General features: G+C 31.6%; 1 protein-coding gene and 1 long non-coding RNA gene across 7 annotated transcripts in view; one reads left to right on the top strand and one right to left on the bottom strand.

The window, feature by feature from the left end:
- Positions 1–5,220: 5,220 nt before the first annotated feature.
- Positions 5,221–25,636, bottom strand: LOC137810644 (uncharacterized). The gene is made up of 4 exons (XR_011080938.1): positions 25,465–25,636; positions 25,239–25,313; positions 15,039–15,102; positions 5,221–5,463 (listed from the first exon to the last, which is right to left on the bottom strand). It is a non-coding gene; the product is annotated as an uncharacterized lncRNA (long non-coding RNA).
- Positions 25,637–26,311: 675 nt separating this feature from the next.
- Positions 26,312–27,517, top strand: part of LOC137810174 (uncharacterized) — a 17,523-nt gene continuing 16,317 nt past the window's right edge. For 2 of the 6 annotated variants that reach the window (XM_068611347.1, XM_068611332.1), the window contains exons 1-2: positions 26,312–26,520; positions 26,989–27,134. In XM_068611347.1, the coding sequence (XP_068467448.1) occupies positions 27,040–27,134 (95 nt within the window). In that variant the 5' untranslated portion in view covers positions 26,312–26,520; positions 26,989–27,039. Of the gene's footprint in view, positions 26,676–26,988; positions 27,135–27,517 lie in introns of all 6 variants that reach the window. The other 4 variants (XM_068611339.1, XM_068611325.1, XM_068611370.1 and 1 more) reach the window with 3 other exon arrangements.

The following is a 27,517-nucleotide window of genomic DNA, read 5'->3' as shown; positions in this document are numbered from 1 at the left end:
TAAGTAAAAAGGTCCATGATATACTTGTATAAGTTGAAAAGTAAAAACAGACTTTATGAAAATAAAAATATTACTTTGACAAGTGTATAGTTAAAACATGTTATTTTGACAATTATGTAGTTAAAAAAATGTTATTTTGATAATTATATAGTTAAAAATACCAATTTATTATTTTTTTAAAATTTTTCCATCATCTCACATAAACTCATATTTCAGTAAAAGATCATTTCTTCTTTTACTTTTTAACACTTATAATATAAAATAATTCACAAATCATTATTTAAGTTGTTAATATACCAACAAGAAAATCATGAAATAGAAATCAATTTTTAGAGACCAAAATAATTAGTTGCAATAGTAACTAAATTAGAGACTATTTTAGAAACTAAAAAAAAAATTAATTTCTAAATTAATTTTTATTATTGTTAAATAGTTTCAAAATTGGTATTTAATTAGCTACCAATATTTTTGCTACCAAATTTAGAAACTAAATAATTGATAGTTAAAATATTGGTTGCTAATTAGATACCAATTTAAAAATCATTTAACAATAATAGAAACTAATTTAGAAACTAAATTTTTTTTTTAATTTCTAAAATGATTTTTAATTTAATTACTATAACCATTAATTATTTTTTATCTTTAAAATTAATTTTTATTTCGTGATTTTCTTGTAATGATACCAATCCTTTGTAAAATCAAAGGAAACTTAGAATTTAAGTGATGCAGATCATGATCTTGAGAGGCATAAGTGAGGCTTGGCCATAAATGTACAACCATCCCTATTTGACATCCACCTGAATATATGTTCTATTTCTTTCGTTTTCTGTTTTCCACTCTCCTTATTATGAGAATCAGAATTTCACACCTCACACATACTTCACCAGAAAAAAATCATGCCCATCACTCTCATTCATGTGTTGACTTGCCCTTGGTCCCCCACTGCATGCATTGCCCTTTTATTCTTCACCTCTGTACTTCTTCTAGCTAGCCCATCACCACCACTTCATGAGTTCCACACACCCAAGTGTGCACAACATGTACACTGTTTGTTTCTTCTAAAGGCCCTTTTTCTTGTGTTCTCCAAAACAATAATGTGTAGGACAGTTGTGAAGAATTCCATATGATATGAATAGACAAAAGTGTTCTAGTGCTAGACAATTCTTGTTGCTAAAGAATGATATATAGTGCATACAGCTGCATGGTTGATAAGATAAGAGGAATATAAGCTGCATGGAAGGTGATGTTGGTCCCCAAGGTTTGGCAACCCATGAATAATGTCTTAAATCATATACTTGTTTTCACAACACACTTTTCTGCTAAGAAAGGTACGGCACGGATACGACACGAACAAAAACACGAAGATATGGCTAAAGTGAAAATTATAGAACACGGGACATGTATATATAAATTAAAATTAGTAATATATTTTGTTATATGAAAAAAAAAATCAAGAAAAACATAATGTTTAACTTTTACTTTTTGGAGATTTTAATATTTTGTTTGAGATTTTATCAGATTTTATCTTAGATTTAGTGTGGAAGAGAAGAGGTCTTTAAAACACTGAACCGCGTCTTTTTTTACTTTGTTTTTCTGGCGTGTCCAAGGAAGGAAACGTGTCTCCTCCGGCGTATCCAAAAAGAGGGTCGTTTCCAGACCAATAAAAAGTGTCTGACATCGCGTTGGGCACGCTTCCGCCGTGTGTCCGTCTCCACGGTGTATTGGAAATACTAACGACACCTTTTTCACCGTATCCGAGCTTCATAGCTTTTCTCTCATGTATATGTTTTTGCTTTAACTCTAGGGTATTGTTTTAACCTACATATAGTTAACCACTAATTTCTTCAAATTTCAGTTAAGTGATTGAATTTTTTTAATATATATTTTCTCATTCACACGAATTTAGTAAAATTGAAGTGGTAATAACATTTTTAAAACAGAGAAATTATGTATCAATCGTAAGTTTTGTGGCCTAGATGTTGGATTCGGGACACAGAAAAACTAGTCATTAGTAGTACCTGCTTTTTTTTTTCTTTGGTTGTCGTTTTTGCTACCGCTTTATCGGATATTTACGTGTAAGAAACAGACACAGGTATTAGATTCTCTTAAGTTTCGCACACATAAGTCTAATAAAATAATAGCTGACTTGTTTTTTTGTTAGGATGATACCAGAGCCAAGTTGAATTTTATAATCCATTAGGGTTACTGTGTTTTAAACTTTTGATATGCTTAATTTAATTTTCATTCAATATAAAAACTCATACTTCCCTGCTTCTTTTGTATAGTCTTTGCAAGTTAGTCATCATGAGTGGCTCTTATTTTCTTCGTATTATGCTATTCTAGTTTAACAGAATATTAATGTAATTTTTTTTCACGTAGTTTATGTCTTTCTTTTTTATCAAAAAAAATATATATTAAATGGAAGTACCTGTTTTATAATCTAAAAATTATACAAGTAGGTTTGAAATGGAACCAAAATTAGCACATGAAACACAAATAATACCCTCTACCTTTTGGGCTAACGAGTCACCTCCCTCCAAACTAATTTCAAATTTGTCATAAAACTCTATCGGGTATTTCTTCCTGCACCCTTATATTTTGCTTCCTGCACCCGTCAGAAATGTGAATTGACAAAATTGACTTTGAGAGGTTTTAAGAACCCAAGCACAATGTCTCCTTCTTCTCTTTCATTTTTGTTGTCACTATTTAGAACAAGTGGTAGTGGGTATTTTGGGCTATTTTGATGATTTTAGTGCGCTTTCAATAGATATATAGACAGAGAGACATGTGTGCTTTCTAGCGGCATTGTGGTGGTTAGTGGATGATTTTGGAAGCGTTGTTCGTCGAAAAAGAAAGGTAAGGGTTTTTTTTTTTTGCATTTGGAATTGGTAATTCATAATATTTGTAAAAATAGAAAATCCATAATGAAATTGGGAAGTGCATGCATATTACATTCTGAAAAGGGCAGTCCATAACTTGTTCCCGAAAAGGGCACTCTGTAACCATTCCAGAATACCCATTCGAGAACACATTTTATAAATTCAATATTTACCATTCTGGAAGTCAAAAAATGTGTTCTGGAAAGGGTATTCCATAATGGTTTTTTTGTCTTCTGACTTTCCTATTCTGAAAACATCTTTTGCTTACGAAACACCCCTTATTCCAGAACCACCCAAAACTGTCAAGGGTAATTTGGGTATTTAAAAATGTAGGGGTGCGGGAAGAAACACCCAAGTCTACCCCTAGCATAGCACATTTACAAACCTTAAAATTGGGTTTCCTACAACAATAAATTGGGAGTTTCTTCCTGCACCCCTATATTTTTCTTCCTGCACCCCCACAATTTTTAAAATTTTGAAACTAGCCTTGACCTTTTATTTGAAAAAGGCATCGTGGATGAGTTGGTTGGGCATTGTTCTTCTTCTTCGTTCATTTGAGGTGCTGGTGGAGGTTCATTTTAGCTGTGTGGGATAGGGTGGAGGAGTGGGTTGCGTTGTTGAAGTGTTGGTTGACTTTTAGAGGTAAGAATTAAGTTTTTTTAAGAGGTTGTGATACAAACCACATCAACCAGCAGATGACTAAGGACACATCAAGCACTTCACAAAAAGGTCAGTCATCTTAGTATACAAATTTGGGCCCCACCAAACCTTATTTGTCTAGCAATCCTTAGTTTATCCATTCATATCAACCACCCCTTAAACAACATCATAAGCCTAGAGTCCCCCTTATTCTGCAAAGCATGAAGTAAACCTCCCTTCCTTTTATGGAAATAAAAATGTTGAGGTATATTTAAAATGGGAGACAAAGGTTGATCAAACTTTTGAATACCACTAAGTAGATGAATTTAGAAGATTATCCATGGTTACTCAATGCTTTCAAAAACATGTCATGTCTTGGTGGAAACAAAGGCAAAATGATGTCAGGATTGGTAGAAAATTAGAAATATTGAATTGGAATGAGTTAAAGTTGTGTTTGAGAAGAAAATTTGTTTTGCCTTTATATGAGAAAAATAAAAAGATTATATAAGAGATAAAAGAGCTTGTGAAAAGGTAGAAAAATTGTAGATGGAAAAAAGAATGTATAGGAAGAGAAAAATTACATGCTTTTATTAGAAAGAAAGAAAAGATAGAAAAAGAAAAGGAAGAATAGATTGAAGAAAGAAGAGGGAGAAAAGAAAATATTTTGAAAACCTCTTCTTCAAATTAATCTTGTGTGAGTTGCCAAAAGAAATTGAAAAACTCCAAGAAATATGGCAACCACATAAGACAAAAAAAACAAATAAATAAAAACAAAATTTCTTCTAAGAACATGAACTTCTATCTTTTTTATAAGAAATATATGGCTTTTAGAAGTCAAAAATTGCTTAATTATGTCTTGAATTCTCTTCTGAGTATGGTGGAGAGTGTGATGCTTTCTTCTTCACTTTCAAGTTATTTTTCCATTTTCCTTTAGAACTTCTAAAGGAACAAAACAAAATTGCTTATTTTTTTGAAAATCGTTTTCTAACATGTAACATAAAAAATGGATGCAATTTGCTTTAGGATTATTGTGTTCCAAAGTTGTGTGCTCATGTTGTTGGTTCAAAAGTATGACAATACTCTATCCCACCTTCCAAAATCATCCATTAACATATCCTTATTCATGTGGGGATAAAAGTCTTCCTACCCAAATGGTCTCAATTCATATTTCACAGTAGTAATTGTTGTATAAAAGAGTGAGACTAAGGTTTTATTCATAGAGTTTAGAAAATGTTGATTGAAAACTTATTTAGACATACCTAATTGATTATTTCAAGTTTGTAATCGATTATTCTTGCTAAAATTTGAAAAAAAGTTACACCATTTTATGTTCTTTATCGATTACAACATTGTTAATCAATTATTTTAGCTTTTCATTTAATTTAGAAAACTAAGTTAATCAATTATGCAAGATTTTAATAGGTAAAATTCTAAGAACATTTAAAACTCATAATTCTGCTCTTTGTTTTAATTGGTTAACTAAACATATAATCAATTATCCTATTTTGAAACCTCTTAAAAATAGTTTAATCGATTACTTAAAATCTTAATCGATTAACATAGTCATACAACCTTTTTCTCATGTTTTAAACTTTTCAAAAATGATTTTATTTTGATTAATTTTTATATAGGTTATGTATTGAACCAACAAACCTCGTGTAAAAACTCTCAACCACATATAATGAAAGTTAAAACACTTATTCAAACATCATCATCAAAACAACTTCTCTTGAAGCTTGAGTCTACTCTTCAAATCCAACAATCTCTCCTTTTTAAGATGACCCACACTTAACGCATGATTCAATCTTTAATGTTGGAGACGATGCTAACTTTTCTTTCATTTCATTGAAGTCTTCAAACACATCGGTTGAAACAAATAACAAAGAGCTCCCCTTACTATATTAACTCTCTTTTTATTTTCTAAGTTCCCCTGCATGAGATACAACTAAAAAAAATAACAAAAAGACAAATTTAAACTCACATCGAAGCAAGCATGCATAAATTTATGCCTTTAGGGCATTATCAAAACGAAATTATAACAATAATAGTTCAAAACAATATGTGTTAGAGTAAAGATAAGAAATATTCAAACATGTGAAATAATTGATTAAAATTTTCTGTTATTAATTAATTAATTATCCTAGGAGAAAGTTTGATTTCAAAAAACATGAATATCTGAAATAATCAATTAATATCATTCATAATCAATTATCCTGGACAAAATGAATTTTCAAGAAACAAAACACTTTAAAATAATCGATTATAAGTGGTCTAATCAATTATTTTGTCCAAATATTAGAAAAAAATTATGTTATTTAAAATTTTAATATGTTATTTGGAATTTTAATCCAGTAGTTCTTCTAATTTATTAATATCTGTTTTAACATATTAAATCATTTAAAATTGTTAACACTCAATTTCATCTGAATAATCAAAATAGAAAATTAAAAGTTATCTTAATTAATAAAAAATAATATTTTACTAAGGATCAAAAGTCAATTCCAAAATTTTAAAAAAGTTCAATATAATTCTAAATTTTCTTAAAACAGTTTAATGATGTCAATCTAACTGACTGAATCACATTCAATATTTTTAAAAAAAAGTTATAACTACCCCATTAAATTGTTTTAAAAAAGTTAGAACTAAATTTAAATTAAAAAAAAAATCAAATTGAACTTTTGGACGACATTAAACTTTTTACGATGTGAAGAATGAAATTGATTTTTAAGTAATAAGAGTAATTAAGTCTATGGTTCTTAGACAAAATAAAAAGGCAGTGATTGTGAGAAAGAAAGTAGATATAGATTGAGTGAAAGAGAATACTAGATTGTGAAAGAAACGGAGCAACTGCGGTAAAGAGAAATGAAAAGAGAGAAGTGGGGTGCAGTCACACTACGAAGAAAACGAAAGATTTCAAAAGGATTTTGAAACATGTGTTGATTTCGATTTTATAATTAGCTTGGTTCTGTCATTATCACATTCCATTGGAGCCTTTTCTTGGGTGTGCAGTAGTGTGGTAGGATCCAAAAGTTCTGGTGTGCCACAGCCAAACAAGACTCCGGGCTTTGAAACATGAGAATGGCATTAAATGTGAACCAACAAATTGTTAGGTTGATAATACTTTTAACACATACACTAACACGCACACGGACAATGATCCGGGCATAGGTTGTTTAGTACAAATATTAATACCAACATATGACACAGACACAAATATTTTGAGATGTATAATATTTAAAATGTAGTATATGAAATACGGATCATTATGAATTCTATAAATTAAAAATTAAAATTTAAAAAAAAAAGTTTGATTAAGTTTTTTTTTTTACAGAAATTTATATAATAAATTTAAGTTTTTAAAAATTATTGTGTTTATTCTTTCTAATAACATTATGTTAAAACTGTATTAAAATTGTCAAAAATTTAAAAAAAATATTTATTAAATTAAATATTTTACCATGTTGTTATACGTGTGTTATTTGACATGATCACATCATTTAATAGACTTCTTTGAATTTGAATTTGATAGGATAGCATGCTTTCAACCATGCATTTAGATCTCTTTAAGGTGGTGTAACACCTAATATCGTAAGTGATGAAGTAGTTAATACTCAGCTACTGTAATAGTGAGAAAATAGTGAAAATTAATAACCTGTATGAACTCGGATTCTGCCTCATCCTCGGTGAGAACAGGTGGAATTTGTAGTTTTTTTGTTACTCTTAAAAGAAGCAGCAAGTCCTCGAAAATCCCATATCAAGACTTCATGTGCTTCTTTTATATATGATTAATGTGTCGAGGGTGTCCAATCACATGTCATTAGAATTCCTACGGGAGTTAATTTTAACTTAATTGCATGTCGTAATGGTTTATTATATGCATTGTATGTTTTGAAACATGTGTCTGGGAATTCTTATGGATACTATGCTCACACATGTCTAGTAATTAAAATTATTGACGTTCTAGATATGTTTCATGGTTGTTGAAGGGTAGAGGTGAAGGAAGAAGATGATGAATAGTGCTAAAGAGGGAGAGAATCTAAATATAATTCTAACTCTTTTGTTCTGCATGACTTTTTACATGTACCCATCTTGCATTGTGTCACACACTGAGCAAACAAATATATACACATAAACTAAAAGAGATAAAAGCTCAGCCCAATCCAACATAAAACAGAAACACTAAAACGCCCCCTCAAGCTGGTGGGTGAATGTTTAACACACCTAGCTTGGAAAGAAATTTGTAAAAAATCTCTCTGTTAAGAGATTTGGTAAGAAGATCTGCAGGTTGATCTTCAGTGCTGATTGGTAGTAAGTGAAAGAGACCTTCATGAAGCTTCTCCCTTACTACATGGCAATCTATCTCTATATGTTTGGTTCGTTCATGGAAACTGTTATTTTGTGCTATGTGTCTTGCTGACTGGCTGTCACAGAATAAGCTAGCAACTCCATTAGTTGTTACATGTAGATCTTCAAGCAAGAAACTCAACCATTGAATCTCGCAACTAGTAGCGGCAAGAGCTCGATATTCAGCTTCAGATGAAGAGCGAGATATGGTGCTCTGTTTCTTGGTTCTCCATGATATCAAAGATTCTCCAAGGAAAATACAAAATCCTGTGGTAGAACGCCGTGTCGTAATGCATGACGCCCAGTCTGAATCACTGAATGCCTTGATTTGTAAATTGGTGTTTCTGGGATAAAATAGTCCTTGTGTTGGAGAAGCCTTTATGTAACAGAGGATCCTCTGTGCAGCTTGGTGGTGTGCCTTTGTAGGAGATTCAACAAACTGGCTAAGGAATTGCATAGCAAAACTAATGTCTGGTCGTGTATTTATTTAGTAGAGCAATCTTCCAATGATTCTTCTGTACAAGAACATGTCATGTACCTCTGTATTTCTGTCAAACAATTTTTCATTCTTTTGCACCATGGGTGTGGCCGCTGGCTTTGGACTCAGCATTCCTGCATCTACCAAAATCTCAAGAGCATATTTACGTTGGCAAATATGAATTCCCTCCCCAGTCCTAGCTATCTCAAGTCCTAGGAAAAATTTTAAGTGACCTAAGTCTTTTATTTTAAAGGTTGCATCTAAAGAACCCTTTACAATATTGATCTCATTGGCATTGTTTCCAACGATGAGGATGTCATCAACATATACAAGTAGAGCAATGAAAGAACCTTCAGTGTTTCTTACAAAGAGAGAGTTGTCAACTTTAGAGCGAGCAAAGTTGATGGAATAAAGAAAATAAGTGAGCTTATCATACCAGTGTTAGCTTGCTTGTTTTAGACCATAAAGAGACTTCATCAATTGGCATACCTGATGTGTTTTCTTGGAAGCAATACCTGGTGGAATTTCCATATAAACTTCTTCTTCTAGGTCACCGTGCAAGAAGGCGTTGTTGACATCGAGTTGTTCAAGATGCTAGTCCATGGTGGAGGCTACTGCAAGGATGGTGCGAATCGTTGTGAGTCTTGCCACCGGTGAGTAGGTTTCCATGTAATCAATGCCCTCACGTTGTGTGTATCCCTTCGCCACAAGCCTTGCTTTGTATCTTTCTATGTCTCCATTAACTTTTCGTTTGATTTTGAATATCCACTTACATCCAATGGCTATCTTGTTTGGTGGGAGTTTCGTAATCTTCCAAGTTTCATTCTCTTCGAGAGCCTTTATTTCAACTTTCATGGCTTCCATCCATTCTGGATATTGCTTGGCTTCCTCATAGTTTCGAGGTTCATTTTGACATGAAATTGATAAAGCATACTTTAAATGATATTCTGCCAAATTCTTGTAAGATATAACAGAGCTAAAAGTGTATAATACCTTGGTTTTCTGCGTTGCATTGTTGCATGGTGAGGCCATTATGCTATGATGGTAGTCTTCCAAGTAAGTTGGTGGTCTCTTGACTCTTATGGATCGCCTGGGTTCTTCTTGTTCAGTGTTTTCCTCTGTCATAGTAGGTTTGGGAGAGGTAGCATCATACATTGTAAAATCAGTGTCTTCAAGTGTAGTCTCATCACTGTTTTCGCTTTTTGAGTTACAAAAGTAGGTTTCATAGAATATCACATTTCTTGATACAAATATTTCTCTAGAACGAACATCCATAACCACATAACCTTTAGTAGCATGCTTGAAACCAAGAAAGATGCATTTGCGTGCCCTGGGATCAAGCTTGTGTCTACTTTGCTCAAGGGTAGAAGCAAAACAAAGACACCCAAACACTTTAATATTGTAAAGATCTGGAGCCTTTCCATGCATTAGTTTATATGGGCAATCGTTTTGAATGACAGGAAAAGGAAGGCAATTTATAAGATGCACAGAATGAAGAACAACATAAGACCAGAAATTGTTTGGCAAGTTTGATTGATACAAAATGCAACGCGCAATGTTAAGTATATGTTGGTGCTTTCTTTCCACAGTAGAGTTTTGTTCGGGAGTTTCATTACATGAAGTTTGGTGAATTATACCATGTTCATCATAAAAACTTTTCCAGCAAAATTCCTTTCCATTATCAGTTCTAATAGCTTTTTTACCTTTGTTGAATTGGTTTTTAATGTGAGTGACAAAACGTTGCATATAATCTCTAGTTTCATTCTTACTTTTCATTAAATGAATCCAAGTATACCTACTGTGATCATCAACAACAGTTAAAAAATATTTGTGCCCATGCAAAGAATGAACATTTAAAGGACCCCCATATATCCATGTGAACCAAATCAAAGACATGATCGCTACTGGTTTTGTTTAATGGAAATGGAAGCTTATGTTGTTTAGCAAGATATATCAGTGGAGTGTATACCAGTGTATTGTTTAACAAGTTTTTCTAATACCCTTTTTGATGGATGACCCATTCTACAATGCCATATATTTAATCCTTTGACTGCTTCAAAACTTCCTTGTTTACGCAGGAAGTAAATCTGACTTTCTTTCTCATCAGTGTGGAGATGATGTAGCCCATTCACAATGTCAGCTTGACCAATCATCTTCAAAGTACATTTCTCTTGTATATGACAAACATTATCAGTGAAAACAAGCCTACATTTTAAAGAATTTATCAACCTTTGTACAAATAGTATGTTCAGGGTGAAAGCAGGTATATATAACACATTATGAAGGGTAATTTTGTGAGTTAAAATAACAGCGCCAACATGTAGCAATAACATCGTGATTATTGGGCAATTTAAATTTTACTGGTTTTATCTCGTAAAAGTTAGTGAAAGAGGTAATGGAACACGTTACATGATCTGTGGCCCCAGTGTCAAGAATCCAGAGATTTTTACCTTCTTTACCTGTGTTGTTTGATTTCAAAGAATTTCCAACGCTATTATTTACCACTCTCTGTTTTCCTTTGCATCCGAATCGTGTCCACAAGCTGTTGTAATTGTTCAGTGTCAAGATTTTTCAGAATTTGGTCATTGTGAGCATCATTGTGTGCGCTCTTTTCTACCTCTGTTTCATTGCTTACCTCACTTTTCATAGCATTTGCAGCATAACTCGTTCTTTGTTTGATCCAAGGAGGATATTCGTGCTTTGAGTAGCACTCATCGGCCGTGTGATTCATCTTATTACAAAAAGAACATTGTTTACCATAATTCTTTCATCTTCCTCTTCCGTAGTTGCGCCAAGCAGGGTTCTTCCATTATTCTTTGCATTCATCTTTTGGCCATATTGGTTGGCATTGTTGATGAGAATCTTTGTATCCACCACTGCACTTTCATTTAGGTGTCTTTCTTGTTGCAGGACCAAAGAAAAGACACGGTTGACTCCTGGCAGAGGATCCATTAGTAGAACTTGCGTCTTTACGGTGTTGTAATTTCCTCCCAATCCTTTTAGAAAACACATGACTCTTTCTGACTCCATGTTTCCCGCTATGATTTTTATCACATTGCACGTACACTTTGATTTACAAGTGCAGGTGGGTAGCGGATGCAGAGAATCCAGCTTTTCCCATAGAGTTTTAGAATCAATGTAGTATTCGTTGATGCTTCTTTCACCTTGTTTGATGGAGTGATTTCTTGCAGAAGGTTTGAAACATGAAAATGACTCCCCTTTGAGAATCTTTCTTCAAGATATTTCAATAGGTCTCTTGCATTATCAATGTACACAGTGCTTTGAGCAATCTGCGGAGTAAGGCTTCGTGTAATCCAAGAAACAACCGTAACATTGCATCTTTCCCAAGCTTCGTATTTGGCATCACTTCGCAAGGGTTCAAGGATCTCACTATTGACGAATTTGTATTTATTCTTTGACAGCAATGCACGTTTCATTACTCTGCTCCACGAATGATAGTATGTTCCATCTAGATGTGGCGTAACCAATACCTTACCTGGGTTTTCTCCAGGATGAAGGTAATATGCACTGGCCGGATTTTGTTGGTCATTCATGGATGGGTCTTGTTCATTGGCAGCCATTTTCAAAATGGGAAGAATAAGGAATGGAGAATGAAAGATAAGAACATAGAGATAGAAGAGAACCAGTCGCAGTGGAGAGCAGAGCGGGTTAGACCCGCTCTGATACCATTTTGACGTTCTGCATATGCTTCATGGTTGTTGAAGCATAGAGGTGAAGGAAAAGATGATGAATAGTGCTAAGGGGAGAGAGAATCTGAATATTATTCTAACTCTTTTATTCTGCATGACTTTTTATATGTGCCCATCTTGCATTGTGCCACAGACTGAGCAAACAAATATATACACATAAACTAAAAGAGATAAAAGCTCAACTCGATAGTTTCAGCTCAATCCAACATAAAACAGAAACACTAAAAAAAATATAAATTAATATTTAATATTATGAAAGTAAAATATTTTTATAGTATTTTTGTATATTTAAATAACTTTAAATATTTGTATGACTTATAAATATAATAAAAAAAATCATAGTTATTGTATGATTTACAAGGATATCAAGTATAGTTATTTGCATATCTTATATTCTAAACGACCTGAATTATAAAAAAACATAAAAATATTAAAATTAAAAATATCAACAGTATTAAAATAATGTGCAAACATGAAACAAATGCAAAAAGAGAAAATAAATTATATTCATTACTTAACTCTCCACTACTCACATTGAGTCTCTTCAAATTTTCTAGGGAATTTTTATAGACTCAAATATAATCATCTGGACATAGAGAATATACTTAATCAAACAATCTAACTAAACTTAGTAAAAATATTTGTTTTTGTCAAGTTAACAACTTCAAATTGTAACTTTAATAGATTAAAATAGAATGATAATTGATATTTTTCATACACATATACAACTAATTGATATCATTGATGGTATAATCGATTAAAATATTAAGTTTATGAAGAATGAAGATGATATTGTTATAAATGTGTTTAGGCTTTTTGTGTATTTGTTTCTAAGTCTCTCATACAAAGGTAAGAACAACACACAATCAAATGAGCTAAAATGAGTTTAAATAATTTTGAAAAAGTTTTAAAATCAAAACAATTGATTATATGGTTATTTAATTGATTAAATTAATTCTGATAAGGTTAAAGAACATGTTAATTGATAATCCTATTGGTAACAGATTAAAACAGAAGACCATGTTAAGTGATTCATAAAACATAGCAAAGTCAAGGGAAACTCTCAAGGATAATTTTACACACAAAAAATCATCACTACTTTCATTTCATTGACTTGTGATGTGAATGTAGAAACCTAATCTAAAAAACAAAATCAATAAAAATAGTCAAATTCAATATATAATATATAAGTAATTAAAATAGCAATAACAATATGTTAAGGTTTGTGTGTGTGGTATGTTGAAAGTGTATATAGCATATACATCCTACGTAGAAAAAAATACAAACGACAAAGTTGTTGTTCATTACGAGGAAGTAAAACGGTTATCAAGTTTCCATTATTCCTCTAATTCATGTAAGATGGAATGATACACTCAAGAACCTCGAAGACATTCGTTAAGAGTCATTATGGTTAAGAGTCACTACAAGAAAATCATGAAATAGAAACTAATTTTTAGAAACTAAAATAATTGGTTACAATAGTAACTAAATTAGAAACCATTTTAGAAACTAAAAAAAATAGTTTCTAAATTAGTTTCTATTATTGTTAAATAATTTTTAAATTGGTATCTAGCAACCAAGGTTTTAACTACTAATTATTTAGTTTTTAAATTTAGTAACAAGCCTTGGTTGCTATAAACTATTTAAAAATAAAAGAAATTAATTTAGAAACTATTTTTTTTTTAGTTTCTAAAATGGTCTCTAATTTAGTTATTATTATAACTAATTATTTTGGTATCTAAAAATTGGTTTCTATTTCATGATTTTTTATAATTTTTTTTATAATAAGTATAAATAATAATAATAATAATAATAAAATAAAAAAAGTTGATAGCTTAGGTTCAAGGAATCTCATAGATATACAATGTTCATAACTCATATTCGATATACATACACACGTGTCAGTAATTCTAAATTTTTTGCTAAACAGTAATAAACTAATCTGATTGATAACGCTATATTCTTTTCCAACAGAGCATTGTAAGGTTAAGAATATTATGAAGTGCATGAATTATTGTGATAAAATTATTACAATTTGTGATTCATTTAATTAGGTGAGAAACCAATGAATAAATTACTTGAAAAAATAATAAATGCTTAATTGTGCATATATTTAATAAACAAATGCACTTTAGAGACTTTTTCTCTTTTCCTTTTGCTATGTACTATTCCTTTTCTCTTTTTCTTTTGCACACTCTTTTGTTATTTATTACCCACCCATATATGATTGCCCCGCACCACAGTTTTCACCCTCAAAATACGAAGTGCCTGTGTGGTTGGAATAGTTGATTTATGATAATTAAGTTTGGATTATTACAATATAAAATATTTATAATCTTTTATAACTAACCCTCTAATACAATCTGATTATTATTTTAATAAAATTTCCTTCCTATCATGTTTATTTTTATCTACAATGCTCCAATTTAAGATATCACTTAAAAACTAGAAAAATATTACAAATCAGTTTTACCATATTTAATTAGGTTTAACTAAACAATTTTAAGATGACATTTAGTTTATTTTAAATTTATTCAAAATATTGAATGTGAGAGATATACTATTAAAAACATAAATCTAAATTTAAATTTTATAAAAATTGAGTTTGATATATGATAAATATATCCAGATAAGATAAACCAAGTAGGAAGCACCAAAAAATATAATAAATCCAGGAAAAAAATTATGGATGATTCTGGAATAGAAATAATTAATTCAATTGCACTTTCAAGCTGGATATTTTGCAAGGCAGATGCAGAGCAACAAATAATAAGAACACGTATCACTATTTATATCTTTCCTAACCATCTAATCAATAATCCCTCTATAAAAAATTAAGATAAATACAACATGAAAATAAGTGTCAATTACAGCTAGGACTACCAAAATTAGTGTCAACTTCAATATTCTAACTAATATCTAGCCTTTATTTTTCTTTTTATTCAATGTTTGTCTTTATAATTAATTAAATATATATAGTATTTTTACCTTTGAAATGTTTTGCAGGTGAAACGCTTTGCCGAAGACAGTGTTTCAAGAGAGAAATGTTCCTCTGCCAGAAGAAAAATGTTGTCAAAACAAAGAAGAAATAGGACTTGCTGGATTTGAAAGATGAAATGAGAAGATGGGAAGTGCCTCTGAAATCAAGATTAAGGAATGAAGATGAAATAAGAATATTAAGAAATGAAGATGGGAAGAGTGATCTCTATAATGTATGTTGATTTTAGGTTGATTCATTAGATTTTAGAATTAAGATCAAAATTCTTAAACAATTAAGGTGAGAAATCTAAGAAAAATTCCAGTACATTAACTTAACAAGCGTTAAGTAAATGAATGTTTATTTTCAAAGATAGAAAAAAGAAAACACAGGGATTTTGGATAGTATCACTATATGTGTTCCTTCATTGTTAAATCTGGTAAGCGCGCTTTGTCTCCAAAATTGTTAAACTTGGTATGCGCATTTTATAAGCAAATATATGTGTTCCTTTATGGTTAAATCTGGTAAGCGCGTTTTGTCTCCAAAATTGTTTTGGTATGCGCATTTTATAAGCAAATATAAATGTGTAAAAGCACAAAAATGAAATTGAAGTGAAAAAACAATCAACTTTGCTGCGGTTTTTTTAAAACTACCTAAATTTATCAGTTTTTAAATAATTGATTAAACACGTTACAATAATAAATGTAAAACTAATTTAATCGATTATCTGTTCAATTAATCAATTAAAGTAATAGCTATTTTCAACTGATTTACATAGAATAACCAATTAATATGAGTAATAATAATTGAATATGATAGAATATATCTTAATTAGTGGTTTTCAACGTGGCACTTAACTCCAAATTTTGAGTATGGATCTTGAGAACGAAATTTACAAGCAATAAAAAAACTCTTTAACATTTTCATACACTCATTTGTGCACTACAAAGATTTTAAAGAAGGCTATGACAAAGCGTTGTTTTGTAAATTGCTTCTTTTGTCGTAACATTTTCTATTGTGTAATTTGTTATGGTTTATAGCTTAGTTGTCCAGGTTTTTACTCTTGGTGATTAATAGTTGGTAAAGTTATATATCCTTTTAGGGTGTGAGAGTTGATATTGTTGTATATCTTCTTAGTGAGAGTTGACATTGTTGTATATCTTCTTAATATCAAAAGTGATATGTACCATCTTTAAGGGGTTCAAGAGTTGATTGATGTTATAACTTTTGTGAAAGTTAGTGGAACCAACAATTCTCAGGTTGAATTATTGAAAATAAAGTAGGATCAAGTGGATCTAAACTAGTATAAATTTTTGTGCCATTATCTCTTTCTTCTCTTATTCTTTATATTGTTGCACACATTTTCTTGTATCAAATTTGATTCCACTTATAAGTGCATTCTATTTTTAAGTCTTAGAGATTTCTAAAAAAGAATCCCAAAATAGTGAAACCCCTACTAGTTTAACTAAGCCATTAATTCTTTTAGTGCCTGTTTGGATTAGGGGGTGCACTATTCCTGCAGACGAAAGTGAGGGTGCACTCCCTGTTTGGATCCACAGATAAGAGGAGGTGAGAGGGCGCGGAAGGGTGTGAGAAGGGGCTGAGGGCTTCTTCTCAAAGTTGCATAGAAGTAAGGAGGAGTTGAAGAGAGGAAGTCATTCTTAAATATATAAAATGACCTATATATCCTCATTCTTTCACAATATTTACCATTCACATTCTAATTTTTTTAAACTATACTGCACATGTCATAAAACATAAAAAATATTAAATATATTTTATTCCAAATATATTTAAATAATGATAATAAATATTAATTAAAATCATTTAATTTTATTCTAAAGAAACTGTAAATATCCAAGAAATATTTAATATATTCATAATAAAAATAAATATATTAAATATATTTTTAATAAAATGAAAATACCTATATATCTAAAAATATATTTAAAATAATAAAAATTATTATATTTAAATTATATATTATAATAATCTAGATTTTGATTTATTAATGTAAATACAAAATTCATTTAAATATTTAACTTCTAACAAGGATTAAAATGTTATTAGTGAGAATGTCTTTTCTTTTTCTAATTAACATTGTTATGTTCTTCATTTTTACATAATTTCAAAATTACAAACAAATTAACATGTTTTTATCTTTTTTCGGATCAAATGTAATGACTTTATATTATATATTTTGACAACTAGTTAATATTCTAAATATCTATTTTAAAATATATATATATATATATATTTATTCATAATAATGAAAATCATTATTAAAATAATTATATCTATATAACATAACATAATTTAAAGAATAATAAATAATATTAAAATTATGTAAATAAATTAACTTAAGTAAAAAAAATAATTAAATTAATAAAATGTTAAATAATAAAATTATACTTAAATTTTAAATTATAATTCATTATTTCTTTCAATTTTACATTTTTTTGTTTTATTTATAAATTAAACTTTAAATTATTTTAATTAACTAAAATATGCAAAAAAAATTAATTATTATTTATTCTTCTTTTATATAAGGATAAATTTGTAATTTTACAACTTTTACTATTTAAAATGATTTATAATATTCTTACAACCATCACATCACTCATCAATTTCAATAAACTTTTTTCACACATCCACTCTAACCTACCTCAATCCAAACAACCTCAACTTTCTTCAAACTTTTTTCACACTTCTACTTACCTACACCCTCAACTTTCCACTCCCGCATACCCTCTAATCCAAACAAAGCCTTAACAATGTTAAGAAAAAAATAACGGAGATAATTGATTAAAACAGTAATAACATAAACAAATAATCGATTAAAAATTAAGGTAACAAATTATTTGGCATTGGAAACATCTTTAAACAACATACATTAGTATAGTCATTTGTATATCAACTTAATGACACATTCAAAGAACACTTAACCATTTTAAACATTCAGGAACATGTTCACTTAAATATTTTGTAGAAGTTGTTTTGATTTTTTTTACATTCTTTTACTCCACCACGGTAAAACAAACAAACCAGTTTCTAGACTAGGTCCCTAACACAAATTTGAGTATATCTTCTACCTTTTGGAATCCTAACATATTTTCCTTTCTGATATGCAACACAAATCTTATATTTTGAAAATCCAGCTTTGCTAACCAATTACAAGATTTTTTGGGATTAATTATCCTAAATGAAGCATATGAATATGAGTTGCTCTTCTATGCCATAATCATGCAAATTCACCATTTGCAATTAAACATAACATATAGGATGATGCATGATTTAAATCTATACATAAATATTATTATGCCTCTTCCCAATTAAGATAATTTTATCATAATTATATTTGGACAATTATGTAGTAGTATAATTCAAAAGTTATCTTTAATCCTTTATTACACATGCCTATACTTATTGTGGTTCAAACCTTTAACCAACCATACATCCTTTATTTTCACTAATTCAATTGTAGTAATTTCTCTTACCCCAAGAATTTTGTCTTTGTTATTATCATCGTATTTTCTCTATTTCTATATTTCTCTTTTCTTTGAACAAACACAAACTTTATTTTATCTTCTGTCACGTATTTTAAACAACCATTATCAAGATACAATAAAGAGTTTGTATTAATGATTGTTTTTTAGAATTGTCTTTCGTCATTTAATAGGTTTCCTCCACTTATATACTTGTTGTGATAAATTATTCAATCATCTTCAAACTCCAACATAAATCAATCACATAGATCTCACATGGATCTACACATCCAGAATATTCAACCAACAACGTCTTTCGGAAGACCCGTATTAAGTAAGTCCTGCCAAAGACTAACACCTGATCCAAAGATTACCAGCGAATCCAACAGAAAGGATCAGGGTAAGTTCAATACAACCCAAGCCGTGCATCTCATATGTCACGGTGTGCATGAACTCCTCCATCAGCTTCTCACCACCTGATATCTTAATCTATGTGACTTAGATCATCAGTGAAGCTCATAGATCTCTGTTACCACATAGGCATCAATACTTAATACACAAAAAACATCAGTCCATACATTATCCCAAATGTATGAATTCAATTCCATACCATTCTGTCATACAACATCATTCAAAAAGTTATCTACAATATTCAAAAGCGTAATTAACATAAAAAAAAACAACACTTAAATATTAAACCATCAAAATATAATACTTTTCCAAATTTAAATAATATATAAACAAACAACCCAATATATAAACACACAACATCCCTGCAAGAAAAATTGAATATTGGGACCACGTCCCTTCCGCATTCAAATATTCTATCCTAGGGTGCTATTAAAAGTTAAATTTAGCTTCCCTTACCTCAATTGTTTGCTTTCCAAGCAATTTCTAGAATTTTATTCCCCACCGTTTGGATAAGCTTCAAGATTTACGGGCCTAATGAAAATTATCCAAACAGAACAAAAATTCAGTATATAATAAAATAAGTTGAGAGGATTAAACTTCTCAACTGACCCCACCAAGATTGATGACTAAATCCTAAGGAAAATCATAGAACAAAGGATATTTAGAGTAAAAATGAACTTACTCTGTTTGAAAATCTGATCGGGTAGAAATGTTCCTTAACTCGTCAGCTACAACGTGGTCCGATCAGATTCTAAAATAGATGAAGATTGGAAGAGAAAATTAAGAGAGAGGGAGAGAAGAGAATATGGAGAGAGAGAGAGAGAGAGAAATGGAGATAAGGAAGAAGAAAGAATGCATGCAGGGGCTTTTGTTTCTGTTTTTAAAAAAAGTGACGTTACATTATCTCCAACTACAAAAAATTTCGTCCTGGAAAATAAACTTACCAAGAAAGAGATTAGGGTATGATGCTCGTATCTCCTCTTCAATTTCCCAAGTGGAGTCTCCAGATATGAGATCCCACAATACTTTCACCATGGGAATACTTCTTCCACGAAGTTGTTTCACTTGTGAATCTAAAATTCTGATTGGCTTCACTTCAAATGACAGATTTTCTTTCACCTGGATAGAATCAGACTTTAGAATGTGGTTGGGATCAGGTACATACTTTCTTAGCTGGGATATATGGAAAATATTGTGAATGTTAGCTAAAGGAGGAGGCCAAGCAATTTTATAAGCCACAGGGCCTATTCTTCTGAGAATTTGATAAGGTCCTATGAACTTAGGAGTCAATTTCTTGGATTTCAGTGCTCTTCATACACCAGTGAATGGTGTAACTCTCAAAAAGACATGCTCACCCGCAGAGAATTCTAAAGGTCTTCTTCTTTGATCTGCATAAGATTTTTGCCTGCTAAGAGATGTTTTCAATCTTTCTTGAATCATTTTGACTTTCACATTGGTTTGTTGTATTAATTTTGGTCCAATTAACACACTTTCACCATCCTGAAACCAGCACAAAGGTGTCCTGCACTTTCTTCCATACAATGCCTCGAAAGGAGCCATTCCTATGCTAGCTTGGTAACTGTTATTGTAAGTGAACTCTACCAATGGTAGAATTTCATCCCAACTGCCCAAATGATCTAACACACAAGTCCTAAGCAAATCCTCTAACGACTGGATAGTTCTCTCTGATTGTCCATCAGTCTGAGGATGGTATGCTAAACTAAGTCTGAGTTTAGTCCCCAAAGCTTCTTGAAGTGTTTGCCAGAATCTGGAGGTGAATCTAGGATCTCTATCAGAAATTATGCTAGAGGGTACACCATGCAATCTGACTATTTCATCTATGTAAATCTGGGCCAACTTCCGCATAGAGATTCTCAAGTCTATAAGTAGGAAGTGTGTCGTCTTTATCAACCTGTCCACTATGACCCAAACAGAGTCATGCTTCCTCAAAGTACGTGGTAAGTGGGTAACAAAATGCATTGAGATACTATCCCACTTCCACATTGGAATGTCTAACTGAGTTAACATGCCTCCAGGCCGTTGATGTTCAATCTTTGATTTCTAACAAGTCAAGCAAGCAGCTACAAACTTGGCTACATCATTTTTCATGCCATGCCACCAATAAGACTTCTTCAGATCTTGATACATCTTGGTCATTCCTGGATGTAAACTAAGTTTACTTTTATGACCTTCAGATAACATTATTTGCTTTAGTTCATTATCCTCTGGTATGCATATTCTATTTCTGAATCTCAAAATACCATTCACTCCTAAAGAGAGGTCTTTAGCTTTGTCAGTATTTAATAAGCCCATGAAATTCTTCAATTTTGAATCTTCCAACTGCTTCTCCTTCACCTTCTCCAGAAATTCATTAGTTATAACAAGTGTATTACAACTAATGCATTTAAAGACATGAAAACCTCCAAATTCATACTCCTTAAATTTTAAATCAATGCTAGCTCTATAATCATAAGCGACGACATTTGTATCTTTTTACGGCTCAACGCATCTGCAACAACATTTGCCTTCCCAGGATGATATATTAGCTGGAAATCATAGTCCTTTAAAAAATTCGATCCACCTCCTCTGTCTCATATTAAGCTCATTCTAATCAAACAAATACCTCAAGCTTTTATGATCACTAAACACATTAAAACTAACTTCGTAAAGAAAATGTTTCCATATTTTTAAAGCAAAGACAACTGCTGCCAATTCTAGATCATGAGTTGGATAATTTCTTTCATGCACCTTTAACTGACGAGAAGCATAGGCAACAACTTTCTTATTTTGCATCAAAACACAACCCAATCCCTGATAGGAAGCATCACAAAAAACTTCAAAAGACTGATTGGTATCAGGGATTGTCAATACAGGAGCATTAGTCAACCTTCTTTTCAACTCTTCAAAGCTTCTCTCACATTGTTCAATCCATGCAAAAGGATGATCATTTATAGTCAATTGGGTCAAAGGAGCCACTATTTTAGAAAAACTTTCTATGAATCTCTTGTAATATCCTGCTAACCCGACAAAACTTCTAATTTTTGTAACAGTTTTAGGACGTTCCCATTGAAGTACAACCTCGAATTTAGAAGGATCTACTGCTATTCCCTGTGCAGAGATAACATGTCCTAAAAATTGTATTTCTGACATCCATAACTCACATTTTGAAAGTTTAGCATATAATTGTTCTTCTCTCAAAATGTTCAGGGCAGTTCTAAGATGTTCTGCATGTTCTTTCCTTGTACGAGAATATATCAAGATATCATGTATGAACACTACCACAAACTTATCAAGGAAAGGTCTGAAGATTCAATTCATATAATCCATGAAGATAGCTGGAGCATTGGTTACACCAAATGGCATAACCAGAAATTCATAGTGATCATACCTTGATCTAAAAGCAGTCTTTTGAACATCCTCCGCTTTCACTAAAATTTGGTGATAACCTGAGCGCAAATCTATCTTAGAAAAGACAACTGCCCCATGCCACTGATCCATCAGATCATCAATTCTAGGAGGAGGATATTTATTCTTTATTGTTAACTTGTTTAATTGTCTATAATTTATGCATAGACGTGACAAACCATCTTTCTTCTTCACTAATAGCACTGGAGCTCCCCATGGAGAAACACTAGGTCGAATGAATTGCTTCTCCAATAAGTCTTCTAGTTGTTTCTTCAATTCAGTTAACTCTGCTGGTGCCATTCGGTATGGAGAAATTGACACAGGGCCTGCTCCAGGAATCAAGTCGATTGCAAACTCTATCTCTCTTTTAGGTGGAAGTCTAGGAATCTCATTAGGAAATACATCCATAAACTCCTGAACGACAAACATATCTTTTTGTACTTTATCAGTAACTATAGAACAAGCCAAGAGCATAAAACATTTTGCACCTTCTTGTATCTCTCTCTCAAACTGATGAGCTGAGATAACCTGCATTCCTTCTAATCCAGGGAAAATTAACTTTTTTCAACCACAATCTATAAGGATATGATTAACAGACAACCAATCCATTCCCAATATAACCTCCAAATCTTTTAGAGGTATACAAATCATGTTGATTTTGTATCTCTGCCCATCTATAATTACTGGACACTCAACACACATGGAAGAAGTTACTATAATACCTTCTGTTGGTGTAGATACCACCAACTCAAATTCTAATTCTCGGACTGACAACTTAAGTTTCTTAACACAATCAAAAGATATAAAAGAATGGGTTGCCCCAGAATCAAACAATACAGATAATTGTGTTCCAAGGATAGAACAAATACCTCTAACAAGGCTATCACCACTTCTTTAAGTTTTTGCTTCAACCCAAACTCAAATTTTCTACATCTCCAAGCCTCAGTCATGGTTTGGGTGTAGAATCTAGCTAGGTGTTTGAACCTAATAGCATATTCAGTGACTGAAAGATTTCCTTGTTCCAACTGCATGAATTCAATTTCTTTTGCATACCTGACACTATCAGGAAAGTACTCCTCCAGGAATCTTACTTTAAAGTTCTCCTAAGTGGCATCTTCTCCTTTGTCTTCCATCATTTGCTTCATGCCTATCCACCATAACTCAGCTTCTTCAATAAGCATATAGATGGCATAAGATAACTTTCTCTCTTCAGGGCATTGAGTAGCTTCAAAGATTCTTTCTATGTCTCTCACCCACTGGTCTGCTCCATCTGGATTTACCTTGCCATTAAATCTGGGTGGATTATGTCTTAGAAAATCCTCCAGACTAAAGGTATGGGGTTGTTGATGAAGCTGAGATGCTTCTGCTGCTAATCTAGTTGTTTCTAATTGATGAAGGGCAGCCTGATGCTGTTGTGCCATAGTAGCACTCTGTTGTTGCAAGGCTGTTGCCATCATCTCTATTGCCCGAGCTAAGTTGGGCATATCTACTGGTGGAGGAGGAATAGGTGATCTACGTGTCATCTACTAAGCACGTAAATAATTGGGTTAGAAATTACTAAAAATTTTCAACTATGTCTTTAAGACAAATTAACTTAAAAGAAATAATCACACAAAATAGATACCAAACCAATCAAGACTTATCTTTAAAATGTACTCTAACGGTTTAGAATTAAGATAGAAAATAATCTTGATCCAGTCATGAGTGTGCACCCTCACCACTCTATCAAGATTCTTTTCATTCTTAATACTTTCATCTTTATTCATAACAATTAATTTGACTCAAACACAAACAAGATTTCAAGAAAAACAACTTTGTCAAACATCTTATTAGAAACTTTTAACTAAGTCTTGAGGCTAGACTTAAACAAAAATCTACACGCAGAAGAAACAGAATAAACCCACTACCCTCAGGTTATCCTAAGGATGAACTGCTATGATACCATTAAATGTAACACCCCAGAAAATAACATCTAACTATTACAATACAAGTTCTACGTATTTCTATACAAACTTGGAGTTTTTCAAAACATTCCTAATACATGATTAGGATTTATAGAAATACAAATATTTACGTATTCATAGCTCAAAATAAAACTCTGAAACCTCTAAGGCTTTCCTGCACCTGTATGATCATCTGCTCGTGTACATAGTACAGTCATCGCAGTTTAAACACAACACAAAAAGCAAGGGTAAGCTAGTGAAAATAAAATTTTATAATATACGAAATTAAATTAAAAGAGAAAATCAAATTACATGGCAAATTTCTCAATTATTCAATCCTCTTCAAATTCCAACATAAATCAATCACATAGATCTCACATGGATCTACACATCCAGAATATTCAACCAACAACGTCTTCCGGAAGACCCGTATTAAATAAGTCCTATCAGAGACTAACACCTGATCCAAAGATTACCAGCGAATCCAATAGAAAGGATCAGGGTAAGTTCAATACAACCCAAACCGTGCATCTCATATGTCACGGTGTGCATGAACTCCTCCATCAGCTTCTCACCACCTGATATCTTAATCTATGTGACTTAGATCATCAGTGAAGCTCAGAGATCTCTGTTACCACATAGGCATCAATACTTAATACACAACAAACATCAGTCCATACATTATCCCAAATGTATGAATTCAATTCCATACCATTCTGTCATACAACATCATTCAAAAAGTGATCTACAATATTCAAAAGCGTAATTAACTTAAAAAAACAACACTTAAATATTAAACCATCAAAATATAATATTTTTCCAAATTTAAATAATATATAAACAAACAACCCAATATATAAACACACAACATCCCTGCAAGAAAAATTGAATATTGGGACCACGTCCCTTCCGCATTCAAATATTCTATCCTAAGGTGCTATTAAAAGTTAAATTTAGCTTCCCTTACCTCAATTGTTTGCTTTCCAAGCAACTTCTAGAATTTTATTCCTCACCGTTTGGATAAGCTTCAAGATTTACGCGCCTAATACAAATTATCCAAACAGAACAAAAATTCAGTATATAATAAAATAAGTTGAGAGGATTAAACTTCTCAACTGACCCCACCAAAATTGATGACTAAATCCTAAGGAAAATCAGAGAACAAAGGATATTTAGAGTAAAAATGAACTTACTCTGTTTGAAAATCTGATCGGGTAGAAATGTTCCTTAACTCGTCAGCTATAACGTTGTCCGATCAGATTCTAAAATAGATGAAGATTGAAAGAGAAAATTAAGAGAGAGGGAGAGAAGAAAATATGGAGAGAGAGAGAAATGGAGATAAGGAAGAAGAAAGAATGCATGCAGGGGCTTTTGTTTCTGTTTTTTAAAAGAGTGACGTTACAAAAACCACTCATATAAACATAAGTTATCAATTAATTAATCCATTTGATTATATATGTTTGAGTTCGATCTTCTTCAATCCATTTGATTATATATGTTTGAGTTCGATCTTTTTAAAATTTGATTGAGTTATATTAATTATACAGTATAAGAAAATCATAACCAATTTTTAGAAAAAAAATAATTAATTGTTATAATGATTAAATTAAAAATTATTTTAGAGTCTAAATAATTTTTAGTTTTTAAATTAATTTTATTATTGTTAAATAGTTTTTAAATTGGTATCTAAATAACTACCAAAATTTTAACTATCAATCATTTAGATTTTAAATTTGGTAACAAAAATATTTGAATTAGATACCAATTTAAAAATTATTTAACAATAATAGAAACTAATATAAAAATATTTTTTTTAGTTTATAATTTAATCACTATAATAACTAATTATTTTTTCTTTCTAAATGATAGGGAAAAATTGAAAACATTGGACAATCATATTTATACGAAAAAAATAAACTAATTAATTACATAATAATAATTAATTAATTAAAAAGAATTGATAAAAATAATTACTTGTACAATTAAATTACTACAGGAGTTAATCATAGAAATAAATATGAGAGAAGTTGAGAAGACTCTATTATGAAACAGACAAGCAGTGAGACAATAAACTTGCCCTTTGATTCATGTGTGGAACAACGAAGCAATCAATCTCCGACTTAACCCAAATCCCCAACTCCAAATTCCCCGAAAGATTCATCTCTCTGTGTCCCTTTGACCCTTAGCCTTCTTGCTCTCGCTCAGTTCCGTACCAATTTCTCAACGATTCGTGGCTCTGTCACGAAAAGGTTCAAGCTGTGACCTTTCTTGTTGTCGTTTCGCTTTCCTTTCGTTTTCGCTCAGTGTCCTTGCGCATTCAATTCTGCTCTGTGGTCACTTTACCATCGCACTTCCACCTAACAACTGTTATCTTTCTCTCCCTCTCACATACACTCTCACACAAGTACGCTCTGTCTTTCTCTCTTGCTTTGCTTTGAGTCCAAGTGCAGTGTTTCGCTGCATTGAGTTGCTTTTCAGATTGCTATTGCTGGTTTTGTCTTTTTTATTGTTACAAGTTTTGGGCTTTGAAGTTTGGTTGACTTGGGTCGTGGGGTTGGCTTCGATTTTCTTTTATTGGTCTTTTTGTTGCTGTTGATTAATGTTGTTGTTTTTTGGGGGTCAATAGAAGGGGTGTTTGTTTGGATTTGATTTGGATTGTGGGGTTATGACTTGTTAGAATGTGGTTTGGGTATGAGGTGTGATGTTTGGCGTTTCAGATTTTTATGTAGGGGACAGTGTGTGAGTGTTCTGAAGGGTTGCTCCTGAGAATGGCTGACATAGCGGGTCTGGTTGAGGCTGCAGGGGCAAGATTTAGTTCGTTGGAGCTTATTGGGCAGGGATCATTCGGCGACGTGTATAAAGGGTATGTGTATGATTTTGAAATTGGAGCTCATTGTAATGTGCCCTGAGAATTGCTTGCCTTTTCATGTTGTGCACAAGGGAGTTTTTCTTAGTGTGAGGCTATCTCTCTTGTTTTTTATGCAGGTGGAATATTTGTAGCTTATTTTTTTTTATACAATTCTTATGCTTTATACTTATTCTTTCTCATTTGATAGTGAAGAATAACAGAATGTATAGTGTTGATATCTGTAATTTGATGCTAGGGTAGATAAAGGGTTTTTATGGATAAAGAGTTGAGTAGGTTAGGAAACCTTACTATGCCTGTTGTATCAATATTTGAATTTTATGAATGTCCTACTTATTCTTTGAGTTTTATTCTTCACAATTTGAAAATGAGGCATAAAT

This window comes from Phaseolus vulgaris, chromosome 11 (genome assembly GCF_000499845.2).
Source record: "Phaseolus vulgaris cultivar G19833 chromosome 11, P. vulgaris v2.0, whole genome shotgun sequence".
NCBI classification, from domain to species: Eukaryota; Viridiplantae; Streptophyta; class Magnoliopsida; order Fabales; family Fabaceae; genus Phaseolus; species Phaseolus vulgaris.
The sequence above is the reverse complement of the archived record's forward strand: the minus strand, read 5'-3'. Positions and strand labels throughout refer to the sequence as shown.